Here is a 22,700-nt window from a genome sequence, read left to right on the forward strand (position 1 = left end):
TGTGATAATTCAAAAACATAACTGGTTGTGCTTATAGGGAACCAGATCGTGAACACAACTAAGTTACTAAGTCTTTAACCACACTGTATTGTTACACTGGTGAGTAAAAACTCATGCTTCCTACACTAACGTTTTGTCTGAACATTATAATATATATTTTACGTCACACTAGCGTCATTGTCTTAAAGTCGCACATCTCCATCGCAGTCAGAGGTTCAGACTGAGCGTTACCCACTCCAGTCAGCAGATGGCGGTGTGCGATTTTAAGGCAATGCTGTTAGTGTGACGTATAATCTAGTGGACGGAACGCAATGCTGTTAGTGTGACGTATAATCTAGTGGACGGAACGCTTCTTTCAGCAGCAGCAACAGTTAGTCCGCCACCTCGGTAGCTTGCTAGCCAAAATAGCCGAACCCATAAAGCTCTTTAGACGCTTTAGTGTATATTAGCCACTGTATTTTAAACCCTTGTCTGTCGTCTAGTTAGTTAGTTATCCTATTTAATTTCATATTTACGGTGTTGTTATTATTCAGCTAGCGGGCTGGTTAAGTTAGCATTAGCCTAGCTAGCTAACATCTCCGACCATGAGTTCACTAAATTACTCTCTTCCTGCTGAAGAAGAGACGGTCTGCTGGACGGAGAAAGAAGCTCTCATCAAAGAGGAGGAGGAAGAGAAGGATGTTACAATACAAAAACAAGTAGAGGGTGAGGTTGTTACCCTGAAAGAAGAAGAGAAAGACGTTTCAGTGAAAGAAGAGGAAGACGTTACAGTGAAAGAAGAGGCGTTCAGAGTGAAAGAGGAGGAGGGTGTTACAGTAAAAGATGAGGAGGATTCAGTTTTTGAAGTGAAAGCGGAGGAGGGGGAGAATACGGTCTCATCGGAAGAAGAGGAGGAAACTGGATATCTGGGCCCGATTTCCCAAACGCAATTTAAGGCATCCAGTGGTTCTAAAGATGAACTTAGCCATAAGATGGTTTTGAGAAACCGGGCCGTGATTACCACTGGTAAGTACTGTCTTAAATACAGAGGTACAAACTCTGCAGTTTTTGAACTGATGTTTGGTGTTAAAAGGGAAATCTGCAATTGCTACATCCATATTTTGACTTTTAAATGATTTATTTATAGCCATTGATTCTTGGAGAATATAACACATGCCTCATGAGCTTAGTTCAACTGTTGTACCCCATCAGAACCCAGAATAAGCTTTTTTTACTCCAATGTTTAGAAACAATGTAAATCAACAGCCTCAACATGGTTAAAACTATAATGTTGATATCATGGATGGTCAGTCCTTTCATCCATAGGTCTGTCTATGAATTTGAGAGTAGTTAAATGTCTCCAGGCCCATCATCATCTTATTACCAAAACAGTGGTGGAATGACTGCTGTGTTATTGTTTCAACTGCAGATTGGTTGATTGATGTGTGGCTTTTTTAAAGAGACAACCTAGGATTTAAACAGAAACAAAATGGCTGCCCAGAGACTTGGTTTGGTAAACAGCTGAGGGATGGGGGTTGGAGAAATGTAACCACTCTCAAATTCATAGAGAAAGCTATTGTATCAACCGTAACCCAAAACCTAGGGACCTCGTCAAGAAGTTCAGACATCTTGGTGTAACAGTTATAAGGTGTTGGCTTGACAGTCGCTGGACCCAGGTTTGAGTCCAGCTCAGGGCTACCCCCTGAATTCAATACACTATGAATACAAGGACTGGCCATCCATGATGTCATAATGATAGTTTAACCAGGTTTCTAAGATATATAGTATATTCTAGAATTCATCCATGCTGTCATAATGATAGTTTAACCAAGTTTCTAGGATATATAGTATGTTCTAGAATTCATCCATGATGTCATAATTATAGTTTAACCAGGTTTCTAGGATATATAGTATATTCTAGAATTCATCCATGATATCATAAAGATAGTTTAACCAGGTTTCTAGGCTATATAGTATATTCTAGGATTCATCCATGATGTCATAATGATAGTTTAACCAGGTTTCTAGGCTATATAGTATATTCTAGAATTCATCCATTATGTCATAATGATAGTTTAACCAGGTTTCTAGGCTATATAGTATATTCTAGAATGGCCAGTGTAGATTTCCTGTGGGGGTCAAATTGTTAGAGCCGTTGATAAGTCATTGTATAATATTCAGCCAATTTATTTTCATGCCATTACATCAATATCGCCCAACCAGAAGAGAATAAACTCTTCCTGAACCAACTCCTGCTGGCCTTCATACATTCTGACGTTGCTGGTAATAGGCTACACAAGCAGTCGGCAACCGACATTTAGTGTGCAAATTTATCTGACCATTTCTACCGATCTGCGTGCCGGTTATGATTTTCATTTGCACATTTTACTGAAACAGTTTAATTTCATTGATAATAGTATCTCAAAATCGTTGTCTGTGATTAATCTACACTCCATCTAAATGACAATTATACAAATCTAAAAGTAACTTTTATTGCCATTGCCAACTATGTAAAAATAGCCTACATGAAACCAACAAACAAAAACATTTGCAGCCTGCAGGTAGAAAATATCCCGATTTAAAAATAAATATCCTATAAATCCCATTGGCTGCACATGGCCTGTCAACAACGAACTTGAAACATTCTATCAACTATCAACTGGGTCCTCCGAAACTTGCAACGTTGTATAAAATATTCTGGGCCCTCAGTTTCCCGCGTCAGTGAGTTCTGGACAGACACATCTGTCGTCTATTTGTGCAAAGGATAAGAAGTAATCAGGTATTTTATAACATTTCCACTGGATCAGAGCATTACGTTTTTCCCTTTAATGCTGAGTGGTTATCGAAAGGGCGAGAGCTGGAAATAATTTACAAATACTTTGAACAACTATTGTCATTTGTAGTGGATTCTAATAAGACTTTGTTTACCTGCTGTTTGAGGTGAAGAAAAAATTAATTAGAGAAGCTGAATCATTTTGTTTGAGAAGCTCCACAACTCATTAGTGGTGGTGCGTTAAGACAATCAGAAATACTACCAGACATCCCCAAATAGGCACATTTATAGGCCTACATTTGTGTGCAGGCCATGTAGACTAGTCCTACTTCTATATGTGTAATTAGGTGTGCTTCCTTACTCAACATTGACAGGAGTGTTTCGAACAAAAGACAATGAATATATTGACAACTGACGCATCTTGTAGGGTCAGGTTTGGGTGGTCTGCCAGGGAACGTTTCATTTAGTATCCTTTGGGGAATGATTTTATTTCCCCATAATATGTTTTTCCGAAGTTGAATGACTGAAAGGGAGTGTAACTTTGATTATAATATCACTTCCCTGAAGGAGGGAAACGAGGTACAACACCTGTTTGTCCCCGCCCTTTCCTGTGTCGGTGAAGAGCGGTATTAACTTCTCTGGCAAACGTCCCACCGGCCAATAGCCAGGGAAAATACAGCGCGCCATATTCAAATAACATGATATAAAAATCAGACTTTCATTAAATCACACATGTAAGATACCAAATTAAAGCTACACTCGTTGTGAATCCAGCCAACATGTCAGATTTCAAAAAGGCTTTTCGGCGAAAGCATAAGATGCTATTATCTGATGATAGCACATCAGTAAACAAACAGAGTAGCATATTTCAACACTGCAAGCACGACACAAAACGCAGAAATAAAACATAAATCATACCTTACCTTTGACGAAATTCTTTTGTTGGCACTCCAATATTTCACATAAACATCACAAATGGTCCTTTTGTTCGATTAATTCCGTCGATAGACATCCAAAATGTCAATTTATTTGGACCGTTTCATCCAGAAAAACACAGCTTCCAACTTTCGCCAAGTCACTACAAAATATATCAAAAGTTACATGTAAAATTTACCAAAACATTTCAGACTGCTTTTGTCATACAACGTTAGATATTTTAAAACGTTAATAATCGATCAATTTGAGGACGGGATCAATACAAAAATAAAACAATCTGACGCAACTTTTTTCATAACGTGACTCTCTCAAATTATTTACTTCATGTGACCCTCATTTACGATAGCCCTACTTCTTCACTACACAAAGGAATAACCTCAACCGATTTCCAAGGACTGGTGACATCCAGTGGAAGCGGTAGGAACTGCAAGCAAGTCCATTAGAAATCTGGTGTCTCTAAAAAATCTATTTGAAAAGACAGTGACATCAAAGAAATACAAATTCTGAATGGTTTGTCCTCAGGGTTTTTCTCAGGGTCTACATAAATTCTGTTATTCTCACAGACATGATTCAAACAATTTCAGAAACTTCAGAGTGTTGTCTATCCAAATCCACTAATAATATGCATATCTTATATTCTGGGGATGAGTAGCAAGCAGTTGAATTTTGGCATGCTATTTTTCCCGAAAGTGAAAAAGCTGCCCCCTGCCCTCAAGAAGTTAAAGAATGACAGGAATGAATCCAAGCCTCACTCTCATCACCTGTGGCGGGGCTTCCAGCGAGGTACTGAAATACTAAATAATTTCACAGTTTGCTAAATCCAATGGTTTTTAACATCTTGTAATCCAAGATGGCGTAGCAGTAAGACATGTTTGTTGTTGCAAATGTTTTCTTTTTTTGTATATATTGCAATATATTTCAATCTCTTTTTCCATTTTTTAATTACATATACCTTTCGGAAACCCGCCTCACCCAATGTGATACGGATCTGCAATTTTTTAGACCTTATAGCTAGAACCTCCATCAGAAGCTAACCAGCTAATTAGCTACTAGCTATTAATCATTGTTAGCCACTGCTAGCGGCCTTTCCCTTTTTTAGCTCAGACACCAGCCGCCTTTAGCCTGGGTAATACCTGCCAGTCTGCACAAAGCGATATCAACCCTGAGCATATCGGACTGTTTTTCTCCACTACCTCACCGTATTCCTGCCGTAAGCTCTGGACCATTACACCGGATAATCGCAGCTGGCTAGCTGCTACCGAGTGGCCCAGCCTCGAAGCTAGCCTTGAGCCAGGCTCATCTCCCGGCCTGCTCAGTGGACCCTATGATCACTCGGCTACACAGCTGATGCCTCCCAGACTCTTCACTAAGACGACTAGAAGCCACTACATCACCGGATTCCTGCCGTGAGCTCTGGACCTTTGCACCGGATTGGGTATAGTGGCTAACGCCCTTGTACCGAAGCTAGCACCAGTTAGCCTCGATCCAGGTGCATCTCCCGGCTAGCAAAATTACTCCAGCTACAATACCTCTTTTGCCAATTGGCCTGGACCCTTTGTCGACACAGAGCCCCGCCGATCCATCACGACTGGTCTGCCGACTCAATTCCGTCAGATGTGCCCTCAACCGGCCTTTGCAAGACGTCGGTGACGCCCTTGTCCAGAAGCTAGCACCAGTTAGCCTCTAGCCAGGCACTTCTCCCGGCTAGCGTAGTAATCACTACCTAGCGGCTTCCCTGGTTCATATATTGCTGTTCACTGGACCCTATGATTACTTTGCTTCATAACTGATGCCTGCTGGACTGTTCATTAGTCATGGTTCTCCATTTTGTTTATCTGTCGGCCCCAGCCTCGAACTCAGGCCCTGTGTGTAGTTAACTGACCCTCTCTGCCCATTCATTGCCATTTTACGTGTTGTTGTTGTCTTAGCTGATTAACTGTTGTCTTACCCGTTGTTGTCTTAGCTAGCTCTCCCAATCAACACCTGTGATTGCTTTATGCCTCGCTTTATGTCTCTCTAATGTCAATATGCCTTGTATACTGTTGTTTAGTTATCATTGTTTTATTTTACTGCGGAGCCCCTAGTCCCACTCAACATGCCTCAGAGAACTCTTTTGTCACACCTCCCACACGTGCGGTGACCTCACCTAGCATTACTGGTGCCTCCAGAGATGCAACCTCTCTTATCGTCACTCAATGCCTAGGTTTACCTCTACTGTACCAACACTCTACCATATCCCTGTCTGTACATTATGCCTTGAATCTATCCTACCACGCCCAGAAATCTGCTCCTTTTATTCTCTGTTCCCAACGCACTAGACAACCAGTTCTGATAGCCTTTAGCCGTGCCCTCATCCTACTCCTCTGTTCCTCGGGTGATGTGGAGGTAAACCCAGGCCCTGTGTGTCCCCAGGCACCCTCATTTGTTGACTTCTGTAACCGTAAAAGCCTTGGTTTCATGCATGTTAACATCAGAAGCCTCCTCCCTAAGTTTGTTTTACTCACTGCTTTAGCACACTCCGCCAACCTTGATGTCCTTGCCGTGTCTGAATCCTGGCTTTGGAAGGCTATCAAAAATTCGGAAATGTCCATCCCGAACGACAACATTCTCCGTCAAGATAGAACTGCCAAAGGGGGAGGAGTTGCAATCTACTGCAGAGATGGCCTGTAAAGTTCTTTCATACTTTCCAGGTCTATGCCCAAACAGTTCGAGCTTCTAATTTAAAAAATGAATCTCTCCTGAAATGTCTCTCACTGTTGCCGCCTGTTGTAGACCCCCCTCAGCTCCCAGCTGTGCCCTGGACACCATATGTGAATTGATTGCCCCCCCATCTATCTTCAGAGTTAGTTCTGTTAGGTGACCTAAACTGGGATATGCTTAACACCCTGGCCTTCCTACAATCCAAGCTAGATGCCCTCAATCTCACACAAATTATCAAGGAACCCACCAGGTACAACCCTAAATCTGTAAACATGGGCACCCTCATAGATATTATCCTGACCAACTTGCCCTCCAAATACACCTCTGCTGTTTTCAATCAGGATCTCAAAGATCACTGCCTCATTGTCTGCATCCGTTATGGGTTCGCGGTCAAAAGACCACCCCTCATCACTGTCAAACGCTCCCTAAAACACTTCTGCGAGCAGGCCTTTCTAATCGACCTGGCCCGGGTATCCTGGAAGGATATTGACCTCATCCCGTCAGTAGAGGATATCTGGTTGTTCTTTAAAAGTGATTTCCTCACCACCTTAAATGAGCATGCCCCTTTCAAAAAATGTAGAACTAAGAACAGATATAGCCCTTGGTTCACTCCAGACCTGACTGCCCAGACCTGACTGCCCTGACTGCACAAAAACCAGCACAAAAACATAGTGCGTACTGCACTAGCATCGAATAGTCCCCGCGATATGCAACTTTTCAGAGAAGTCAGGAACCAATACACACAGTCAGTCCAAAAAGTTCTGGGACACTGTAAAGTCCATGGAGAATAAGAGCACCTCCTCCCAGCTGCCCACTGCACTGAGGCTAGGAAACACTGTCACCACCGATAAATCCACGATAATCGATAATTTCAATAAGCATTTCTCTACGGCTGGCCATGCTTTCCTCCTGGCTACCCCAACCCCAGCCAACAGCTCCCCCGCAGCTACTTGCCCAAGCCTCCCCAGCTTCTCCTTCTCCTTCACCCAAATCCAGATAGCTGATGTTCTGAAAGAGCTGTAAAACCTGGACCCATACAAATCAGTTGGGCTAGACAATCTGGACCCTCTTTCTAAAATTATCCGCCGCCTTTGTTGCAACCCTGATTACTAGTCTGTTCAACCTCTTCAAAGGGGGTGACACTCTATACCCAAACTGTTACATACCTATATCCATCCTGTCCTTCCTTTCTAAAGTCTCCGAAAGCCAAGTTAACAAACAGATCACTGACCATTTCGAATCTGTCCGTACCTTCTCCGCTGTGCAATCCGGTTTCCGAGCTGGTCACGGGTGCACCTCATCCACACTCAAGGTACTAAACAATATCATAACCGCCATCAATAAAAGACAGTACTCTGTCACTGTCTTCATCAACCTGGCCAAGGCTTTCGACTCTGTCAATCACCGTATTCTTATCGGCAGACTCAATAGCCTTGGTTTCTCAAATGACTGACTCGCCTGGTTCACCAACTACTTCTCAGATAGAGTTCAGTGTGTCAAATCGGAGGGCCTGTTGTATGGACTTCTGGCAGTCTCTATGGGGGTACCACAGGGTTCAATTCTCGGGCTAACTCTTTTCTCTGTATATACCAACGATGTTGCTCTTGCTGCGGGTGATTCCTTGATCCACCTTTATGCAGACGACACCATTCTGTATACATCTGGCCTTTCTTTGGACACTTTGGACACTTAACATAAAACATCAATAATGTTCCAACCGGAGAATTCCTTTGTCTGAAGAAAAGCACTGGAACTAGAGGTAACTCTGTCGGGAGTGCGCGTCATGAGACCAAGGCACTCTGCCAGACCACTGACTCAAAGAGGTCTCATGAGCCCCTCCTTTATAGTAGAAGCCTCATTCAAGTTTCTAAAGACGGTTGACATCTAGTGGAAGCCGTAGGAAGTGCAACTTTATCCATATCTCAATGTGTATTCGGTAAGCCAAGCTTTAAAAAACTACAAACCTCAGATTTCCCACTTCCTGGTTGGATTTGTCTCAGGTTTTTGCCTGCCATATGAGTTCTGTTATACTCACAGACATCATTCAAACAGTTTTAGAAACTTCAGAGTGTTTTCTATCCAATACTAGTAATAATATGCATATATTAGCATCTGGGACAGAGTAGCAGGCAGTTTACTCTGGGCACCTTATTCATCCAAGCTACTCAATACTGCCCTCCTGTCACCAAGAAGTTAACCTGTTGGGGACAAGGGGTGATATTTTCACTTTTGCTGAAAATCGTACGATTTTTAAACGGCCTCGTACTCAATTCTTGCTAGTACAATATGCATATTTTTAGTACCATTGGATAGAAAACAACCTCTAGTTTCTAAAAACGTTTGAATTTTTTCTCTGAGTTGAACACAAGTCATTTGGCAGCACTTTCCCTGAGCAGGAAGTAGAATGCAAGATGTCTATGCTCGCTTCAACGCTCTGCCTATACATGGTCATGCCACCTATGACCCGAAACACACCTCACACGCCTTCCTCTGGGTGTCAAGAGGACGTCAGAGGAGAAATTTTGTGTTTATCTTGTTCTGACGTGAAATAAGACCTATTTCTTTGACGTGACCGTCCATTTCCGGAAGTCTGAAGTGTGCGACTTTGAAGAGAGATTGTGTTTTGTTTTGCTGCCGTTTCGGATGTCAACTATCTCCGGCTCGGATTTGATTTGATAAATGAGACCATATCATCGTAATGTATGTTTTTTCAATATAGTTTAATCAGATTATTTGAATTTTTTAGGGAGTTTTGTCGTGTTCCGTCGTGTGACTTTGTTTACTTGGAGAGATCCGTGCCACGCGACTAGTACCCATGCTAAATGAAGTGGGAAAGGTACCATTCTGAATGTAATGAACGACTCATCTGGACTAAGGACATCTTGATCAACATTCTGATGAAATTTCAGCAAAAGTAAGATCCAATTTATAATGCTATTTCATATATCGGTGTGCATGTGAACTGGTCGTGGGCGCCCAGCTGGTTCTGGCTGGCGTGGCTATGCTAATTTAGCGCTACATTTTGTTTTCGCTATAAAACATTTAATAAATCTGAAATATTGTCTGGAATCACAAGAATCCTGTCTTTCAATTGCTGCACATAAATATGTTATCAGACTGTCATCTTATGAAGTTGTTTCTTGGTTAGTGGCTATATATATATCTTTATTTGGTCGAATTAGTGATAGCTGGTGATGGAGTAAAACACTGATGGAGGTAGAAAAGTGGTGTAATAGATTTACATATTTTGTCTTCCCTGTAAAACATTTTAAAAATCGGACATGTTGGCTTGATTCACAAGATGTGTACCTTTCATATGCTGTATTGGACTTGTTAATGTGTGAAAGTAAAATATTTTAAAAAAATGTTTTTTTTAAATTTGCCGCTCTGCCTTTTCAGTGGAATGTGGGAGGAGTGCCGCTAGCGGCACCCGTGGCCCCTAAAGGTTAAAAACATCCTAAAGATTGATTCCATACATCGTTTTACATGTTTCTAAAGGACTGTAACGGAACTTCTCGAGTTTTTGTCTGGACGAAGTGCCTGCGCCTCATAAAGATGGATTACTGGGCTGAACACGCTAACAACAAGTGGCTATTTGGACATATGAGTGTTTTCTATCCAATACTAATAATAATATGCATATATTAGCATCTGGGACAGAGTAGGAGGCAGTTCACTCTGGGCACGCTATTCATCCAAAAGTGAAAATGCTGCGCCCTATCCCATAAAGGTTAACAAACCTCCAAACGAGCTTCAATTCCATACAACACTCCTTCCGTGGCCTCCAACTGCTCTTAAACGCTAGTAAAACTAAATGTATGCCCTTCAACCGATCGCTGCCCGTACCCGCCCGTCCAGCATGACTACTCTGGACGGTTCTGACTTAGAATATGTGGACAACTATAAATACCTAGGTGTCTTGCTAGACTGTAAACTCTCCTTCCAGACTAATGTTAAGCATTTCCAAAATTAAATCTAGATTTGGCTTCCTATTTCGCAACAAAGCCTCCTTCACTCACGCTGCCAAACATACCCTCGTAAAACTGACTATCCTACCGATCCTTGACTTCGGTGATGTAATTTTCAAAATAGCCTCCAACACTTGTCGTGGAAAATCATTTCAAATATAACGCTTACCAGAACTTGTAAAATCAAACATGCTCTTTATTACAAATGTACAGCCAACTGGCATGTCCCCGCGGAACACACACCTCTCAGAAGTCCAGTCCTTTATATTTATACCCACATAGTATTGTCCATCCCTTATGAAGTCATTCACCACCATCTGCTTTCAATTAGTTTATAATGGTGGCCAGACCCTCTATCCCAGTGTGTCAACAGACCCCATGCCCCTTCCCTTCACCACTAAATCAATGCACTCTTTGTTCTAGTCTCCCCTATCCTTAGTGTGTCCAATTGCCTTAGGCGTCCATGTGTCTGGTCAGTCTGTCAGCACAATGGAGAAAATAAGAGGGCCAGAACGTCCCTTAGTATATCTCCATTACCACAGTCTCATGATCAACGTGAACATGTGGTTCGTTACTTTAATGTTCAGCTGTCTTATGTTACTACTACACACTCTACACAGCAAACTGGATGCAGTCTATCACAGTGCCATCCGTTTTGTCACCATATCCCCATATACCACTGCTCTCGTCGGCTGGCCCTCGCTACATATTCGTCTCCAAACCCACTGGCTCCAGGTCATCTATAAGTCTTTGCTAGGTAAAGTCCCGCCTTAACTCAGCTCACTGGTCACCATAGCAACACCCACCCGTAGCACGTGCTCCAGGAAGTATATCTCACTGGTCATCCCCAAAGCCAACACCTATTTTGGCCACCTTTCCTTCCAGTTCTCTGCTGCCAATGACTGGAACGAATTGCAAAAATCACTGAAGCTGGAGACTCTCCCTCACTAACTTTAAGCATCAGCTATCTGAGCAGCTTACCGATCGCTGCAGCTGTACACAGCCCATCTGTAAATAGCCCATCCAATTGCCTACCTCATCCCCATGTTTTATTAACTTTTTTTGCTCTTTTGCACACCAGTATCTCTACTTGCACATCACCATCTGCACATCTATCACTCCAGTGTTAATGTGTAATTACTTCTCTACTATGGCCTATTTATTGCCTTACCTCCTTACTCCATTTGCACACACTGTATATAGACTTTCTATTGTGTTATTGACTGTACTTTTGTTTATCCCAAGTGTATGTAACTCTGTTGTTTTTGTCACACTGCTTTGCTTTATCTTGGCAGGTCACAGTTGTAAATGAGAACTTGTTCTCAACTGGCCTACCTGGTTAAATAAAGGTGGGGGAAAAAGTCATTAAAAATACATTTAAAAAATCATAACTTTATTGACAACACCCAAATGGATACTGTCATTAACGCGATTCGTCAATAATTAAACATATTTCTTAATACTGTAGCAAACATTATATTACACAGGACATTCAAACGAGCCTTACAATTATAATCCAAAGTAGTGTGAAATGTACTCATAATCAACCTGGAAATAGAGGTTACTCCCCTGAGTTTTCCCCCATTCACATTCAGAATACACTGTGAAAAACTCAAATCTTTGCTCACCATTTTTGCTCCAGACAGATATACTACATCCATAACTGTCGGTTTCCTCATTAGCAGGGAGGAGTTTCTACAACCAAATTGCATGTCCATCGCCCTCGTGCCGCAATTTTATTAAACACAGAAAGGGGCTTATATTGGAGACCAAAAGTCGTCTGGCACAGTGCTTAGTTTCAACAACATGAATAACTTATTTCTAGCCTACAATCATCGATGTTACTACTAAAATATGACTATTCTTGCTCATTTTAAGACAATTGTCAAATAATCATTACATTCACTACAGACGTCAATTGTTGTACAACATCATGGCTACGCTGTTGGCATCACCTTTTACAGTGGATTTCCACTGTTGTGGGCCTTTAATCATCTGACTTTGTTTTTCGCACAGGAGAGATACAGGACTATCGTGGATCCTCTGGGGAGCCTCAACAACCTCATGATGCTGACGAGGCAGAGAAGAGTCTCTCCAGATCAGAACACCTCAATAAACACCTGCAGAGATCCACAGGGAAGAGAACTCACTGCTGCTCTGACTGTGGGAAGAGATTCACCTCATCAGGCATTAAAATTCATCAGAAAACACACAAAGGAGAGAAACCTTATAGCTGTGTTCAATGTGGGAATAGTTTTTTTACATCTAGCAATCTGACTATACACCAGAGAACACACACAGGAGAGAAACCTTATAGCTGTGATCAATGTGGGAAGAGTTTTAGTCAATCTAACCATCTGACAGTGCACCAGAGAACACACACAGGAGAGAAATCTTATAGCTGTTATCAATGTGGGAAGAGTTTTACTACATCTGTCTCTCTGACTTTACACCAAAGAACACACACAGGAGAGAAACCTTATAGCTGTGATCAATGTGGGAAGAGTTTTACTACATCTGTCTCTCTGACAGTGCACCAGAGAACACACACAGGAGAGAAACCTTATAGCTGTGGTCAATGTGGGAAGAGTTTTACTACATCTGTCTCTCTGACTTTACACCAAAGAACACACACAGGAGAGAAACCTTATAGCTGTGATCAATGTGGGAAGAGTTTTACTACATCTGTCTCTCTGACAGTGCACCAGAGAACACACACAGGAGAGAAACCTTATAGCTGTGGTCAATGTGGGAAGAGTTTTACTACATCTGTCTCTCTGACTTTACACCAAAGAACACACACAGGAGAGAAACCTTATAGCTGTGATCAATGTGGGAAGGGTTTTTGTCAATCTGGCCAACTGACAGTGCACCAGAGAACACACACAGGAGAGAAACCTTATAGCTGTGATCAATGTGGGAAGAGTTTTTGTCAATCTGGCTATCTGACAGTGCACCAGAGAACACACACAGGAGAGAAACCTTATAGCTGTGATCAATGTGGGAAGAGTTTTACTACATCTGGCTCTCTGACTTTACACCAAAGAACACACACAGGAGAGAAACCTTATAGCTGTGGTCAATGTGGGAAGAGATTTACTACATCTGGCTCTCTGACTTTACACCAGAGAACACACACAGGAGAGAAACCTTATAGCTGTGATCAATGTGGGAAGAGTTTTAATACTTCTGGCTATCTGACAGTGCACCAGAGAACACACACAGGAGAGAAATTGTATAGCTGTGATCAATGTGGGAAGAGTTTTACTAGATCTGGCCATCTGACATTACACCAGAGAACACACACAGGAGAGAAACTTTATAGCTGTGATCAATGTGGGAAGAGTTTTTGTCAATCTAGTGATCTGACAGTGCACCAGAGAACACACACAGGAGAGAAACCTTATAGCTGTGATCAATGTGGTAAGAGTTTTATTCAATCTAGCCAGCTGACTGCACACCAGAGAACACACACAGGAGAGAAACCTTATAGCTGTGATCAATGTGGTAAGAGTTTTATTCAATCTAGCCAGCTGACTGCACACCAGAGAACACACACAGGAGAGAAACCTTATAGCTGTGATCAATGTGGGAAGAGTTTTTGTCAATCTGGCCAACTGACAGTGCACCAGAGAACACACACAGGAGAGAAACCTTATAGCTGTGATCAATGTGGGAAGAGTTTTGTTCAATCTAGCTATCTGACAGTGCACAAGAGAACACACACAGGAGAGCCAATGTATAGCTGTGACCAGAGATAATCTGATAAAAGATCTCTGACTAATCATCAGAAAATACACGAAGGAGTTGTTTAATGATATCAGTGAAATTATGTCACAATGTAGAATGTTTTAACATTGTAGGAGGAGTATTTTAATGATGTCACAATGTAGAACCCTAAACGTTTGTCCCCTGTTCTATTGATTTCAACATGATATGGATATTAGCCTCAGGGGGAAAATCCAGGCTCTGAATTGGAAGAGTACTATTTATGAGATTTAGTAAGGACACATTATTCCCAGATTCCGTGTGGTTTTTGAGCTGTTAGTTTTAGCAGGACGTGCAACCTCATCTCCTTCCTGTCGAACAAATGATTTTAGCATGAAATTTATTAGTTATGACAAATAAGTGTTGCGTTCCTTTGTTTAGCGACCCCTACATTTAAATGCATTCCAACATCACGTACAACCTGATTTCCCCCCTAATTGATATCAGTGATTTATTGCTACTTGTCAAAACAACGTTTCTGGAAATATGATTATTGTGGCAGATGTTTGTGTAAATAGCACATGTTATGTTTAGGTTTTCAATTTATCCCAAACTGTTTCTGCATATTGGTTATTGATTTGGACACGTTAAAACTGTGTTTTGACATTGAGGCGATCCCATCTAGCACAATGTAATTGAAAAGACGTTGAAAATAAGACTATGCAATCAAATATTTTTTTTTACATTTTTTATTATACCATGCCTTACCATTAAGTGAATTATTGACAATACATATTATCAAAGGGGTGTACATTTGGTTTTGGTAATTCATGTTTACAATTCATGTAACTTTTAGTAATCATAATTATTTATGCAATCAACTGACAATTTTCGGGTATAAATATATTGACATTGTTGCCCTTCTTTTAGAATAGCAGGGTTCATTCTCAGATGTGCCAAACCAAATGTACTAGAGCATGACATTGGGGACTGGGCCCCGATCCAACAACATGCCTATCTAGTGAACCCTGAAAAGAGAGAGAAGCTCCGCAGTGAGGTGGAAAGTTACTACGGATATTGCAGGAGTTTCCTCTTGAAATCAGACATGTCTGTGGTGAGAACAACCTGGTTGCTGATTGTCTCAAGGGGGGCAGTCAAAATGTTTTGTGTTTTGCGTTTAGCCAGTGCATTGCCATGGATCACAGTTTATTTTTACTGCACGTTTTTCCGTATTGGAGATGAGTTTTGTTTGGGCTCGTTCCAAGGGGACGAGAGTTCTAGAAGCTATTGGGAAAAATTTAATTGTTGACAGCCAGTACGTTTTTCCGTATCGGAGATGAGTTTTGTTTGGGCTCATGAAGCATTGTAGTTGATAATGTGAAATGGAAATTGTTTTCTGTTGTCCAACAAAAATATAGGATATATTTGTTGTCTTAAGGGGGAAAGTGTTGTCTTAAGGGGGAAAGTTTGTGTACTAAATATTCCTGTTTATTTTCATTGTTTTTTCCTGAGAAGCCATTGTTGCATGTCTGAAATGTGCTGTAAATAAAGCTTGATTTGATTTCAACAAATGAATCCAATGACTGACCAATCAACAGACTCTTGGTCCATCTTAGTATGAAAAACAGTATCACTTTTCCAGCCTGCTGAAGCTGTGGTGGAGTGGTAAACACTACCCCCGGCTCTACCAGGGGCTTGAGGTGGTCTCCCACAGCTCTGCTGGTGAAGTGGTAAACACCACCCCCGGCTCTACCAGGGGCTTGAGGTGGTCTCCCACAGCTCTGATAGTGGAGTGGTAAACACTACCCCCGGCTCTACCAGGGGCTTGAGGTGGTCTCCCACAGCTCTGATAGTGGAGTGGTAAACACTACCCCCGGCTCTACCAGGGGCTTGAGGTGGTCTCCCACAGCTCTGCTTATGTCATGTTCTGTGGCCTTGCTGTTCCATTTCTTGACTGCCCCTGCAACACAGAAATTAACATATTTAGTCATATTATATAAAACACTCAAAGTAATGGATATGGAGCATCTACAGCCTCAGTTACACCTGGCACCTAAATGTGACTTCTGTCATCTGATCACTCCAAGCTGCATTAGGTTCAGATCTACCAGGGTGGGCCTTTGACATAGTCTGGATGCAGTCAGGCCACTGAATATGCATAAGTAATGTAAAGAGATGGGGTGTTTCCAACAGTAGTATCTAACTAAATGCTTGTGTTCATAGCTCCATCAGTGGTGTAATATCTAACTTAATGCTTGTGTTTCTAGCTCCAACAGTACAGTAGTATCTAACTAAATGCTTGTGTTCCTAGCTCCAACAGTGCAGTAATATCTAACTAAATGCTTGTGTTCATAGCTCCATCAGTGGTGTAATATCTAACTTAATGCTTGTGTTTCTAGCTCCAACAGTACAGTAGTATCTAACTAAATGCTTGTGTTCCTAGCTCCAACAGTGCAGTAATATCTAACTAAATGCTTGTGTTTCTAGCTCCAACAGTGCAGTAATATCTAACTAAATGCTTGTGTTCATAGCTCCAACAGTGCAGTAATATCTAACTAAATGCTTGTGTTCCTAGCTCCAACAGTGCAGTAAAAGCTAACGTAATGCTTGTGTTCCTAGCTCCAACAGTGCAGTAATATCTAAATTAATGCTTGTGTTTCTAGCTCCAACAGTGCAGTAATATCTAACTAAATGCTTGTGTTCATAGCTCCAACAGTGCAGTAATATCTAACTAAATGCTTGTGTTTCTAGCTCCAACAGTACAGTAATATCTAACTAAATGCTTGTGTTCCTAGCTCCAACAGTGCAGTAATATCTAACTAAATGCTTGTGTTCATAGCTCCAACAGTGCAGTAATATCTAACTTAATGCTTGTGTTTCTAGCTCCAACAGTGCAGTAATATCTAACTAAATGCTTGTGTTCCTAGCTCCAACAGTGCAGTAAAAGCTAACTTAATGCTTGTGTTCCTAGCTCCAACAGTGCAGTAATATCTAACTAAATGCTTGTGTTCCTAGCTCCAACAGTGCAGTAATATCTAACTAAATGCTTGTGTTTCTAGCTCCAACAGTGCAGTAAAAGCTAACTTAATGCTTGTGTTCCTAGCTCCAACAGTGCAGTAATATCTAAATTAATGCTTGTGTTTCTAGCTCCAACAGTGCAGTAATATCTAACTCAATGCTTGTGTTTCTAGCTCCAACAGTGCAGTAATATCTAACTCAATGCTTGTGTTCCTAGCTCACAACAAATACCTAATACACACAAATCTAAGTAAAGGAATAAGAATATATAAAAATATGGACGAGTGATGTCAGAGGGGCATATACTAAGATACAGTAGAATAGGATAGAATACAGTATATACATATGAGATGAGTAATACATAGACTAAGATACAGTAGATTAGAATAGAATAGAATACAGTATATACATATGAGTAATACATAGACTAAGATACAGTAGAATAGAATACAGTATATACATATGAGATAAGTAATACATAGACTAAGATACAGTAGAATAGGATAGAATACAGTATATACATATGAGATGAGTAATACATAGACAGATACAGTAGAATAGGATATAATACAGTATATACATATGAGATGAGTAATACATAGACTAAGACACAGTAGAATAGGATAGAATACAGTATATACATATGAGATGAGTAATACATAGACTAAGATACAGTAGAATAGAATACAGTATATACATATGAGATGAGTAATACATAGACTAAGATACAGTAGAATAGAATAGAATAGAATACAGTATATACATATGAGTAATACATAGACTAAGATACAGTAGAATAGGATAGAATACAGTATATACATATGAGATGAGTAATACATAGACTAAGACACAGTAGAATAGAATAGAATACAGTATATACATATGAGATGAGTAATACATAGACTAAGATACAGTAGAATAGAATACAGTATATACATATGAGATGAGTAATGCATAGACTAAGATACAGTAGAATAGGATAGAATACAGTATATACATATGAGATGAGTAATACATAGACTAAGATACAGTAGAATAGGATAGAATACAGTATATACATATGAGATGAGTAATACATAGACTAAGATACAGTAGAACAGGATAGAATACAGTATGTACATATGAGATGAGTAATACATAGACTAAGATACAGTAGAATAGGATAGAATACAGTATATACATATGAGATGAGTAATACATAGACTAAGATACAGTAGAATAGGATAGAATACAGTATATACATATGAGATGAGTAATGCATAGACTAAGATACAGTAGAATAGGAAGAATACAGTATATCAGGTGAGTAATGCAAAATATGTAAACATTATTAAAGTGACTAGTGACTACATCTGTCAGGAAATAAAATAAACATTTCTTTATACTGCGTTACCCACTCCAGTCAGCTGATGATGATGCTGCCAGTGTGACGTATAATCTAGTGGACGGGACACTTCAACAACAACAGCGAGTCAGTCACTTCAGTAGCTTGCTAGGCGACATGGCCTAAACATTCAAGCTTTTTAGACTGTTTCAGTGCATATTTGCCTATGTGTTTTAGACATACTTCTGTTTTATAGCGAGTTGCCCCATTTATTTTCATATTTACGTTGTTAGTCAGGCAGACGTCTTAAATTTGCCTAGCGCTAGGCTAGTCGCTAATGCTAACTAGCTAGATAACATCTCCGACCATGAGCTCCCTAAACATCCCCCCTCCAGTTAAAGAAGAGGGGGTCTGCTGGACGGAGAAAGAAGCTCTGGGGCTGAACATTGTCGAGGAGGAAGAGGAGGGTGTTACAGTAAAACAAGAAGTAGAGGATGAGGCTGTTACAGTGAAAGAAGAGGAAGACGCGTTCAGAGTGAAAGAGGAGGAAGATGTTACAGTAAAAGAGGAGGAAGAGAAAGAGGAGGATGCAGTTTTTGGAGTGAAGAAGGAGAAAGAGGGAGAGATAACGGCCATATTGACAGAGGAGTCAGGAGATCTGATTACCACCAGTAAGTACTGTCTTAAAAACGGGCTCTAACTCTCTAAAGGTTTTGAATGAATGTGTGGTTTTTAAGCAGCATGCTACTGAAATTCTATACTTGAAAATGTTGTTCTGTACTATAGGAATTTATGTGATAATATAATGTTAAAGCCCTGAATGCTGATTGGCTGACAGCCGTGGTATATCAGGCCGTATACCATGGGTATGACAACATGTATTTTTACTGCTCTAATTACGTTGGTAACCAGTTTATAATTGCAATAATCCACCCCAGGGGTTTGTGATATATGGCCAATATACCACGGCTAAGGGCTGTATCCAGGCACTCTGCCTGCCTCGTGCTTAAGGACAGTCTTTAACCATGCTATATTGGCCATATACCACACTTCCTCGGGTCTTATTGCTTAACTGTAACATGTGTATACCATCAGAGTCCCCCCCACCACAAAATCACAACTTAATTGTCTCACAGAATGGCAAACAACCATCTCTGTTCAGCCTATAAACATGACATTATCTATTATTATAGAGCTCAGCCTATAAACATGACATTATCTATTATTATAGAGCTCTGCTCAGCCTATAAACATGACATTATCTATTATTATAGAGCTCTGCTCAGCCTATAAACATGACATTATCTATTATTATAGAGCTCTGCTCAGCCTATAAACATGACATTATCTATTATTATAGATCTCTGTTCAGCCTATAAACATGACATTATCTATTATTATAGAGCTCTTATTATGACATCATGACATTCCCTGAGAGATTAGATTTGGAGCTCTACATCATTTGTTTTTAAATCTCACCGTCACGAAGTATATTTTTAATGATGTAATGTTGTGAAGACTGACCTCAGGTTATTGAGGGATCTAGTCTAGATTAAACCTCATAGGAAGACAATTTTATTTAATACAGGCTTCATTCAGGTCTCTCTGTTTAACTAAATAATCTGTTTGTCTTTTGGCAGGAGAGAGACCAGACTCTGACAGCAGGAAGAGTTCCTCAGAGGAAACAGACCCAGAGACGCCTAACCAACACCACTGCTCCCACTGTGGAAAGAGTTTTAGGTGGTCAGGGAGCCTGAAAACGCATGAGAGAAAACACACAGGAGAAAAGCCCTACCACTGTTCCCACTGTGGAAGGAGTTTTAGGTTGTCAGGGAGTCTGAAAACGCATGAGAGAAAACACACAGGAGAGAAGCCGTATCACTGTTCTCACTGTGGAAAGAGTTTTAGGTGGTCAGGGAGTCTGAAAACGCATGAGAGAATACACACAGGAGAAAAACCTTTCCAACATACTAATACACAGGAGGAGACAACATACCACTGCTCTCATTGTGAAATGACATTTTCCCAGTCAGAGGACCTGAAAACACACGAGAGAATAGAGAGGCTGTGTTCTGACTTATGTTTCTGACTGAGAATTTGTCCACGGCCAGGATTCACAGGACCAGGGTGTCCGCTATGGACACCTGGAAGAAATCAGCAGCGGACATTTCTGAAGGTTTATCCAACAGACCTGTACATCCAGGAATGGATCTCTATAATGTGTAACTATTTCTGGAGGTTTATCCAACAGACCTGTACATCCATGAATGGATCTCTATAATGTGTAACTATTTCTGGAGGTTTATCCAACAGACCTGTACATCCATGAATGGGTCTCTATAATGTGTAACTATTTCTGAAGGTTTATCCAACAGACCTGTACATCCATGAATGGATCTCTATAATGTGTAACTATTTCTGGAGGTTTATCCAACAGACCTGTACATCCATGAATGGATCTCTATAATGTGTAACTATTTCTGGAGGTTTATCCAACAGACCTGTACATCCAGGAATGGATCTCTATAATGTGTAACTATTTCTGAAGGTTTATCCAACAGACCTGTACATCCATGAATGGATCTCTATAATGTGTAACTATTTCTGATGTATTGTGATGTATTGTTTAATAGATGTACTATGTTAGGTATATTTATCTGTGGTTTTATTTCAACAGATTTGACTGATGCTATTAGATTGTACTATGTTAGGTATATTTATCTGTGGTTTTATTTCAACAGATTTTACTGATGCTATTAGATTGCTGGGTGGGGGGAGTTTTATAAATACAGAGACTTCAGAAAGTATTCACACCCCTTGACTGGTCCCACATGTTGTTGTGTTACATCCTGAATTTAAAATGTATTTTTATTTCACCTTTATTTAACCAGGTAGACTAGTTGAGAAGAAGTTCTCATTTGCAATGACACATACAACAACACAGAGTTACACATGGAATAAACAAACATACAATCAATTATACAGTAGAAAAATCTATATACAGCATGTGCAAATAAGGTAGGATAAGAGAGGTTAGGCAATAAATAGACCATGGTGGCGAAGTAATTACAATATAGCAATTAAACACTGGAATGGTAGGGAATGTGAATGTGAATAGCAGAAGATGAATGTGTAAGTAGAGATACTGGGGTTAAATGGATTCAATACCCCATAATGTCAAAGTGGAATTACGTTTTTGGAAATGTTTACAAATGTAATTAAAAGCCTAAATAAGTTCAGGAGTAAAGATTTTGCTTAACAAGTCACATAATAAGTTGCAGGGACTCACTCTGTGTGCAATAATAGTGTTTAACATGATGTCTGAATGACTACCTCATCTCTGTACCCCACACATACAATTATCTGTAATGTCCCTCAGTCGAGCAGTGAATTTCAAACACAGATTCAACCACAAAGACCAGGGAGGCGCAAAGAAGTGCACCTATTGGTAAATGGGTAAAAAAAAGCAGACATTGAATATCCCTTTGAGCATGGTGAAGTTATTAATTACACTTTAGATGGTGTATCAATATACCCAGTCACTAATTCAGTTGCTGGAGAGGAAGGAAACCGCTCAGGGATTTCACGATGAGGCCAATGGTGACTTTAAAATAGTTAGTGTTTAATGGTTGTGATAGGAGAAAACTGAGGATGGATCAACAACATTGTAGTTACTCCACAATACTAACCTAAATGACAGAGTGAAAAGATGGAAGCCTGTACAGAATACAAATATTCCAAAACATGCATTCTGTTTGCAATGAGGCACTAAAGTAATACTGAAAAACAATGTGGCAAAGAAATTAACTTTATATCCTGAATACAAAAGCGTTATGTTTGGGGCAAATTCAACACATCACTGACTACATATTTTCAAGCATGGTGGTGGCTGCATCATGTAATGGGTATGCTTGTCATTGGCATCACTAGAGGCGTAACTACAGTCCCTGGTTCTAATCTAATGATCATCAGCTGCATCATTTTATGGTTCTAATCCAGGCAGTATCACTTCCAGGTTAAGCGAGGAGTGTGTCAAGATGTGCAGTGCGGCTTGGCAGGGTCGTGTTTCGGAGGACGCATGGCTCTCGACCTTCGCCTCTCCCCCGAGTCCGTAGAGGAGTTGCAATTGGATTTCATGACATTGGTGAAAAAAAATATATATAATACACTGGTATTGAAATTAGATTTTTAATCACCTGGAAGATGTGTCAAACCATGTAAACACCTGCAAGACTTCGGTTAGAAGTGAATCACCTGGCAGATGTGTCAAACCATGTAAACACCTGCAAGACTT

The 22,700-nt window shown here is 40.4% G+C and overlaps 4 protein-coding genes across 3 annotated transcripts in view; 3 read left to right on the forward strand and 1 right to left on the reverse strand.

Annotated features, from left to right (window-relative positions):
- Positions 1 to 22,700, forward strand: part of LOC139548377 (zinc finger protein ZFP2-like) — a 372,237-nt gene that overhangs the window by 280,998 nt on the left and 68,539 nt on the right.
- LOC139548823 (zinc finger protein 180-like) overlaps positions 1 to 22,700 on the reverse strand; it is a 223,334-nt gene that overhangs the window by 143,099 nt on the left and 57,535 nt on the right. The gene's annotated exons all lie outside the window — the stretch shown is intronic.
- The window catches only part of LOC139549272 (zinc finger protein ZFP2-like), a 52,290-nt gene continuing 29,925 nt past the window's right edge, over positions 336 to 22,700 (forward strand). The window contains exon 1 of the mRNA XM_071359544.1: positions 336 to 1,005. Coding sequence (XP_071215645.1) covers positions 585 to 1,005 — 421 coding nt within the window. The 5' untranslated portion in view covers positions 336 to 584. The remainder of the gene's footprint in view (positions 1,006 to 22,700) is intronic.
- On the forward strand, positions 12,363 to 21,386 carry LOC139552231 (zinc finger protein 271-like; the record flags this gene model as incomplete). The annotated part of the gene is made up of 3 exons (XM_071363759.1): positions 12,363 to 14,114; positions 18,759 to 19,077; positions 20,047 to 21,386. Coding segments are annotated over 3 exons (2,520 nt in total), but the record flags the coding sequence as incomplete, so codon positions are not given.

This window comes from Salvelinus alpinus, chromosome 2, assembly GCF_045679555.1.
Source record: "Salvelinus alpinus chromosome 2, SLU_Salpinus.1, whole genome shotgun sequence".
In the NCBI taxonomy this organism is placed as follows: Eukaryota; Metazoa; Chordata; class Actinopteri; order Salmoniformes; family Salmonidae; genus Salvelinus; species Salvelinus alpinus.